Source organism: Orbicella faveolata, unplaced genomic scaffold (assembly GCF_042242905.1).
Source record: "Orbicella faveolata isolate gen_17 unplaced genomic scaffold, um_ofav_v1 contig_13, whole genome shotgun sequence".
NCBI classification, from domain to species: Eukaryota; Metazoa; Cnidaria; class Anthozoa; order Scleractinia; family Merulinidae; genus Orbicella; species Orbicella faveolata.
Genome location: NW_028301540.1, coordinates 8,697,501 through 8,706,490, shown reverse-complemented (window position 1 = coordinate 8,706,490; position 8,990 = coordinate 8,697,501). Strand labels below are relative to the sequence as shown.

The window sequence follows — 8,990 nt, the reverse complement described above, 5'->3', positions numbered from 1 at the left end:
TTGGGCAAAATCTATGAGAAACATAGGCCAAGGCGGGCGACTTGAAACCATTTGCCCAGATATATTTTTGGATATCCTAACAGGTGGGTGTATATTTAACCCGTAGAAAGTGTTTTTATGGTATTTAAAGTTACAGCCCATAGAAAAATATGGCGATGTTTTTATGCAATAATTCTCTTGCGACACACTGTAAAATTTTGCGTGTCGGTTTGATCTCTTTTCGGGCTCAAAACTAACTTTGATTTATTTTATTTTTCTCTCAGTCATACCACGAAGACCTGAACTGAATATAAAATCCATTGAAAGATTCTCAAGTAGCTGTTCTGCGGAGCGCGAAGCAATCAAATATTCGAAAAATTCAGCAAAACCGGAAGTAGATTTTGAGCCCAATCGGGTCGAAATCGGTTTTGGCGTATTTCTACCAAAGAAAGCTGTATTAGCAGAAACTAACTATGGTCCGTTTCTATTCTTACTAGGACCTATCTATGGACAAAATACAAGCGAAATTAATTTTTCGACTTGTGCCATTGATAGGCGATTTAGGTCCATTTTTATAGGCATTCACTCTTAAATCATACAGCAACAAGCCTGTCACCAAATATTGTTTTCGAATATCTGTCGGTGACCGACTCATCACTGCCAGTGTGACGTCACATAGCAACAAGTCAAGGCTTCGCTTGGCTTGCTCAATTAAGTTGTGTTCCTGAAAGTATGTCCCTTTATCTTTAGTAGTTTCACAGTGATTTTCTTTGCTTTGACATACTCCGAATAAAACACAAAAGCCAAACTGTTGTATGTAAACAAAAACAATGGTGTTGCTGACTAGGACCCTTTAAGGGGAGTTTTAGATGGCTCCAATGCATTGGGAACGAGTGTTAAAAAAAGAAAATTAAAAACACGCCTATTGAGGTTACCTTTGCTACACCCTGCCGCCTGTTCCGTAACCAGTACCCATTTATACATCTGGGTGAGGAGAGGCACTATGAGAGTACGAACACAATGCAATGATCCCCAATAGGGGTCCATTGCACCAACCATTGGGCCATCGTGCCTCCTCCTCCATAGAGTAGAGTGGAGTTTACCCTAACATGACAGTTATAAGTCTAATAACCCGTTCTACAGGGGCAATTTGAGTGTGTTGAAACCTTTTTAACATTGCGTAACCGATAGCAACTTAAGGCGACTTTAGGCGACTTAGGGCGACTTAAGGCGACTTAAGGCGACTTAAGGCGACTTAAGGCGACTTAAGGCGACTTAACGCGACTTTAGGTCCCAGAGTAGGCCTATTACACGTACACGTATCACGGCAAATATATCTATGAAAAATATACAGGTACGATCTTGTCACAGTCACAGATTTGTTTATGTGGTCGGATAAATGGCTCTATTAAATTACATACTACATTATTTCTGCCATGCGCTTGGAATTGTCTCAGGGATCCTTATTATGAAAATGATATCCTCTTGCATGGTCTGTCGCATTCGTTTGAGTGGACGGCTCGGGTTATCAACTTTGGATGTTTCTGGCAACAAGTCTTTTGTTCAAGACCTTGATAAATAGCAGATACGTTCCTTCGTAATGCGTTTCTATGTTAAGTATTCTGATCGGCTAGACGCAACCACCGCGCTTTAAGTTCTTGACTTCCAAGTCTTCCAATTCCTGAAGGTTTTGGAATCTGTCAGACTATCACTACGGCTTTGTAAGATCTTCGTGCAATTTGTGATATTTAGGCTCTTTCCTGGACTCCTTGAGTCCGTTTTACATTTCCCACAGCAGCAGTGTTTGCTTTCTAACATTGTTTAAGTTAATAAAAAACAACCGCTAGATCTCGAGCAACAATCTTTTCTTTTTTGCCTGATTTTGTGGTCCAGAAGACAACGCGCTCATACAAAAACTTTTACCGGACTATAATTCGTGTACGAGTCATTTGGGGGTCTCTGGTGATGTCATCTATTTTTAGAAACTGTGCCCGACGCTATTGAAGGATCCGCTGTCAATACCAATTCTGACACCATGTTTCGCGGGTCGGTGAAGATAAATGCTATCAGTGCGAAGCAACGACTGATGAAATTGCTTTCTTTTGACTACCAACTAAGGCACGCTGCCAATCACAAAATCGTCGACGCGCGACATATCGTAATACATTCCTGGAACCCTCCAGAACAACTACACTTCGACGAAAGGATGGATTGCAGGATAACGGCTTACCTTCTTACTCTTCTGATTATCCAGTGGTTACCGCCAGCGGAAGGATCTCACTTTCGGCATGCCAGTATCATGTGGGCTCCTACAGATTCTAACAGTAACACGGTAAGAGCAAATCATTCAGCACGCTCAGTATTGTTGTAGTAGGAGGGGTTTTCTACCATGCAAGCTGAGTTTGTTCAAGTGTTTATTGCGCAATTATGACTTGATCTATTTATTTGAGTTTTCAACTGCTATCATACAGGCCCTTCACAAACTGTCCATGTACGAGTGGATCTTAACATGTATCCACAGGAAATTGAGCGCTGTTCTTTCGAAAGCATTGTCAAGACCATTTTCGAGCTCATTTTTTTTTTATTTATTTTTTTTTTATCGTACTTTTTACTTTCACCATTTGTAAATCAATAATTGTCTTCGGCACCACTTTTGTATTTTTCAGCATCTTTTGAACTGTTCATATTTTGTGACTGAAGATCATTGTTCAAGCAGCCTCGTTGTTACATGCTGCCACCTTGTCTTTGAAGAGACAATATGAATTATACGTTTGAATCTTTTATTTCAATCACTTGCGAAATCCTCTACGACATTTTCCCTTATTTCCCAAGTGCTCATTTGCGGAGTTAGAAGTTTTTGAAGAGAATTTTTTTTTTAAAGTGCTACATTTGCAAGAATCTCCCGGGCTGCACACCAATGAATCAGTAACGGACTTTAGATTTGAGTTCGAGTACGAAATCGAGTACGAGAACGACGTTTCAATTCTAGTTTTCACACTCCACATGATCAATTACCCATCTCATCCCATGAGCTACAATGTACCGCTCTACCTAACACCACCATGAACAGCGAGAGCTGTGGAAACGTCACTGGTTTGAAATTCGAAAATCGTGCTCGTACTCAATCTCGTGCTCGTAGTCCAATCTAATTGTCACTAGTAGGGAGCTGAGAATGTTCCATGCTTTAATTTTATATTCCAATTATTTCGACGATAGTCGATGTTTGATTGGTGCTTTCAGTGTTAACATGTTTGCTCCTTTTAGTTTAAGAGGCATGCCTAGGCCTGAGAAGTAGCTTGTTGTTGCAAAGCGCATTGAAAACTGTTAACATGAATTTTAACATGGAGCTGAGGTTTAGATCAAAGATCTAAAACTTCTACAGTCGATTTAAAGTCTGCATGTGAGCCAAGTTGCCCATCAGGCCGGCGCTTATCTCCGGGTTTTGTATCATGAAGTGATTAGAAGTATTTCTACCATAGCCAGGATGAGAAGCGAGTGCCTCTCAGGGTTACCCTAGACTAAATTCACCGGTACGCATTTCAAAGACACAGTGAGAATTAAGTATCTTGTCCAAGAACACAACACAATGTCCCCGGCCAGGGATCGAACCGGGAAGCTAGATCCGTATTCGAGCGCACAAATATGAGGCCACCGCGCCTCCTTTGAGTAAATAAAGAGCAACATCATGTTCGTTATAGTAAAACTTTAATTAAACAAATTCAGTTAGTTATATTCTAATCCGTATTCGACATTTGCAGGACTGCACACAAAAGACCGCATGCAGACTGCAGACATATTTAACTAATATCATATTCCCATTTCCATTATATTACCGAAAGCTATTAAAAAAGCCTAACCTGAGCGCTATTCTGGCTAACCTGAATGATATTCAAGCTATCCCGAGCGCTTTTTAGGCTTAAATGCTGTCTGCAATATGCAAATGCCATACAACTCATTCTAATAAATATTGCAACAAGCCTAAGTATGTGAAAGCTTGTTGCCGATCAGTCTAGCCCATTACAAACTCTGCAGTGGTAAATTTATTGATGACTTTACTGAAGTTATAAAGAGTTCAGAACTCCCGAATGGCTCATGCATTAAGATCTGGTGGTTCATAGTTACATACGGAAACGCACTCCGTGTCGATGGGGTTTCTGGTTTAATTCATGATCTTCAGTCCAAGCTATCTTCTTTCATTTCAGTCGTCATGGTTATTGCCTCTTTAAAAGGGCTTGCTCGATATTTAGAAAATTATGAGAGTCAACATTGAATCTGCAGGGAGGGGGAGCTCATTAGGCAATAAAATGCTTTGTGTGATTTGTGCATGAAGCTTCGTGGCAGAAAAAAAATAAATAAATAAACTGGACGGCTTGAGTCACTTACCGGGATATGGCTTGCGTGAGTTCATTTTACCGTAGGAAGGTTTTTTTCCTTTTTTTTTTTTTAATAACAATATATTTTTTCCTCATCACAGACAAAAGACGCTACTCACACTGACAAGCCTTCTCAGACGCTTGACCGCTAGACTTATAGCTCCAGGGCTTTTACTAATGACGTGAAATTGAAACTGTGACTTTTGACAACGGTGTCATTCACGATTAATCCATAGGCGAGTAAACCTGATTGAGTGACAAGATAAGATCTGAGTGATTTGCATTTCCATGCATAGGCAGTTTAAGCGCTGTATTACCTGTCACTTTTGGTCGGCGTGCAAAATTACTGGTTTCTCAAAATAAAGCTTCACAATAATTGCAAGGACGACAATAAGCGAGAAGAAATGTGTAAAAAGTTTTACTACATGCCTTATTAATTCATTCTGTAGTCGAATTTCATATTTCAAAGTATATGCGCACTTTTACTGGGCATTCGCTGAAACACAACAGGACAACACAATACACTGACGACGACAACTAATAAAAAAAATTATTGGATGAGGTTTTTGTGATATCCGGAATAATCAAGGTCGAGGTAAGTGATATCAGCCGAAGCCGCAATTGTGCGGGGAACGCCCGCATATCAACGCAGAAAGACGTTCCCTTGACTTTGATGGACAAATTGCCCAGGAAGGTAATAACCCCATCTCGTATCTGTTATAGGTCGGACATAGCAGGGCATTTGGTCACGTCTAAATCCCGAGAGTAGAGCATTTGAAATTCTGTTATTGCCGGGGACCGGGCATTTGCCTACCCCCAGGAAAGCTCAAGAACGCTTGCTATCCCTGTAGCTTTGGTCTCTCGCACGTGGCGGAGAACGCAAATATCAGTGATGTTGCCGTCTCTTATTTATTTCATCTCCTGTTGATCACACTGGATCAAATGAAATTAATGACAGCGTAGACATGCCACAGACTTTCCAATCCGTTAAGTTATGAACTTGAAGTAATTATTGTAAAGTTTATATGAAATATTTCATATATGAACTGCGGTTATAGATGAAAGTGAAGAATGATCATCACAGTTAATTTTCCAATAACTGCGATGATCATTCTTCACTTTCATCTATAACCGCAGTTCATATATGAAATATTTCATATAAACTTTACATCATTTCACTCCTCACGGGAAGACATGAACTCAATTGACCTCGCTCCCAATGTGTGGCTTCATAGCTCAGTTGGTAGAGCATCGCACCGGTATCGCGGAGGTCACGGGTTCGAATCCCGTTGAAGCCCTGATTTTTTTCAGGCTTCTTCTTTCCAGTTGCTTAAATTGGAAAATTAACTGCGATGATCATTCTTCACTTTGAAGTAATTAAAGTAACTATGCAGCTGGGGCTAGGTAGCAATTTTTTGCTTAAAAAAAGCATATTATAGGCTAAAACTTAAAGAATGCCAGAAATGGAAAGAACGCATCGAAAGTAACAAAATTGCCAACACACCGATTCTTTGTCCTTTTTTGGCATAATTTTAGCCCATAATTTTATGAAAAGTAGATCACGTGGTGGCCTAGCTGTAAAGGACCTATTGCTAACCTAAACTTTTTTCAGTCGGGTGAAAACGACCTCCTACTCTGTGATTGGGTAAGCCGGAGCATGGGCAGACAACTATCTCTGGACCCTTCTCCCGACGCTACGTGACAGAGAGAGGGCCAGAAAATTGGCAACCTTCCACTAGATGATCACGCGCAGCATATCTAAGACTGAGGAAACCTTTGAGAACTATTTTATACATCCAACTTAAGCTTGCTAAGTGGTTTGGTAGACACTCTTTAATTTGGCGTGTTATAAGATTTGTTCTAAATTATCACCGAAACTATAATTTTAAAAAGCAACTAGTTACAGGAACATAAAGAAAACGTACAGTAGTCATGGTAAACTGCATAATTTTCAGAACTAGTTTAGAAATGTTGTCGATCAGATAGGAAATGATTTACATTTTTGTGCGTTAAAATTATTTCTCTTATATCGTCTATTGTTTTCTCCACAGATACGTTTTAACTTCCGTGTGGCTTTTCGAAGATCATCCCAAAACTGTGACCAGAATACAATAAGCCAGGGTAAACTTATTAGGGTGGGTTCATGGAAGGCACAGTGTATAAGCGCTTCCAATCCACCATGCAAATCGTCTGAGATAACAGTTGGTAGCGCAGACTTCTTTTGTACCGACTATAGTACAAGCGAAGATTGGACCATGGGTGGAAATACATTCACTTATACGTTTCCTTCTACCAGTAAGGAATGGTCTGTAAGGTATGTTCTTTTGTGTAGAGACGATTTACGGAAATCTTTTAAAGTATCACTAACCCTCATTTTTTTTTTAGTAAAATCCATTAGTTTCACCAACTACTTCAGCGAAGAAATTACCTCGATTGACAAAAATCCCTGCGTTTCTACAGGCGTTTGAATTTGTAATTTCTATGTTCACGCCCGCGCAAAGTGGAATCTGGGTCGAGTTACTGGTGACGTCACTTCGGGAACCCGGCTAAAGCACTCAAGAGACTTTTGACTGAGCTTCGAGCGTTGACAAATAATAATTATTTATAAATAACATATTTGGGCAAGATTTTTCGGTGAAAGAACTGTATGATCTAGCATTCAGAGTCTAAGTGCGATGAGGTTCACCTTGCATTCTGCAAAGATTTAAACTTGCACTATCGCATCTTCGCATGTATTATATTCTTCTCAGAGGCAAAGCATTGTTTTTCCCGAAATGACGCTAGGAGCCAACTCTTCCCATTCTCCGCTATTCCTCGGTCGTGAACATGAAAAAGGACAATTTTATAAACTTTGAAAATTCATACCAAAATAACGAAAATAGCTACAACGATATTTTTTCGCAGCGGTGATCAGGAAAAGAAGGAAACTTATATTACCGAAAAACAATTTTTGGAGTTAATAGTACTTTAATGAAATAAACAAATGGATCGATAGATTTTTCTTTGAAGCAAAAGACAGTTTTTCTGTTATTTATGCTGACTTTTCACGAGAGAGGGTTACTGCGGTTATTGCTAACCATATTTTAGTAACCTTTAAACTTCCAAAAAGGGAGAAACTGTTTATACAGAAATAAATAACTGAGATAGACAATAGACAACTTCCAGTTTACGCGGGAAATTCATCTTTTTGCACAAAACCTCGGAGAAGTGTTACAGCAATGCTGTGGAAACCGTACCTCGTTACTTTCGCCGCTCTTTATTTTATTTTTATTATTATTATTATTATTATTATTATTGTTATTATTATTGTCATTATTATTATTATTTTCTCTATAGCTTTGCTCCCTGAAGTGTCGGATAATGTTTAAAGGTTATTGCTCCACTTTAAAGATCGCAGCACAGCTTGTTCTTCATGTTCTTGTATGTTTTTCGGTCAAGTTAACAAGTTTATCTTTGCATTGCTTTCAGGTCTTGTCACAACACATGTCTCGCTTAAAACACCTGCTTCGTAGCTCTTTAGAAGAATAAGCTTTATATTTTAAACTCTGAATATTTAAATTGTTTTCGTTGGTAGTAGAACGCCATCCTTTAAGTTCCATATGTAACTTGTCTTTGATTTGTTGTTGTAGTTGTTGTTGTTTTAATTTTAATGTGAAATATTTACCTTGTTTACGGTAATTAGCTTTGCTGACTGCTGTTGGATTTCATTGTCCCGTGGTGGTAGTAATTGGCTGGTGTCTGCAAGCGTCAACCTTGCCAGACGATCCGATAATGGCAGAATCAACTCATCTCCAATATCAAGGAGCGCTGCAATTGTCCGATTTAGAGAGGGTTGTCCCCAGTCTCTAAGAATCCCTGTTGAAGACCCGGATGGTGATGTCGTCAGGTGTCGTCATTCAACTTACTCAGAGTCTAGAATTAACAATGACAGCTTTCCTTACGGGGTACTTGACGAGGTAAATGAGTTAACGGTTGGGTTTCAGCAAGCATTTTATTTCCGACCACGTTAAAATATGTAATACGCATTGGGCTAATTGGCCACTTGGAGGAGCAAGAATGTTGCTGTGATCATCTTCAGTCAATCCTAAGTTTTGATTTAAATAAACCTGTTTTAACCACTTGGCTTGTTGTAAATATACTAGAAATCCGCGAATTTATTTGGAATGGCCGATAGACTACGATAGCATTTGTATCAGTATACGAGTAGAACTCTATTAATGATTAGCTAGACCAGTGTAAAGAGACAACCTTCTGAATAACATTGCAGAAATCCTGTGTAATAAAGTACAAAGGTCAGAAAAGGACAGTTGGCACTTACGCTGTAGCCCTGACTTTAGAAGATTTCCCGGCAGGAACTACAGACTTTAGTAACGTCAAATCATTCAGCGCTGTGGGGCTACAGTTTCTTGTCATAGTCACTGCTCATTCTGGTTCTTGTAATGATACTCCCGTATTTACTGGAAACACTCCTCAAGATGGCGAATGTTCCGAAGTGCAGGTTGGCTCGGTGTATACAGCAGTCATTCAGGCGTCTGCTTCAGACGTCTCAAAGCAGTAAGTTACTGAGATCTGGGCAAGTTATTAGGTTGTAGCCAAACATGTCCCGTCACGGGAATGGGGGAAGAAAACAGATCCCCT

The 8,990-nt window shown here is 39.6% G+C and overlaps 1 protein-coding gene across 1 annotated transcript in view; it reads left to right on the top strand.

The window, feature by feature from the left end:
- The first annotated feature begins 1,938 nt into the window (after positions 1-1,938).
- Positions 1,939-8,990, top strand: part of LOC110053250 (uncharacterized) — a 22,405-nt gene continuing 15,353 nt past the window's right edge. The window contains exons 1-4 of the mRNA XM_089284463.1: positions 1,939-2,311; positions 6,404-6,666; positions 8,035-8,308; positions 8,620-8,906. Of these exons, the coding sequence (XP_089140589.1) occupies positions 2,015-2,311; positions 6,404-6,666; positions 8,035-8,308; positions 8,620-8,906 (1,121 nt within the window). The 5' untranslated portion in view covers positions 1,939-2,014. The remainder of the gene's footprint in view (positions 2,312-6,403; positions 6,667-8,034; positions 8,309-8,619; positions 8,907-8,990) is intronic.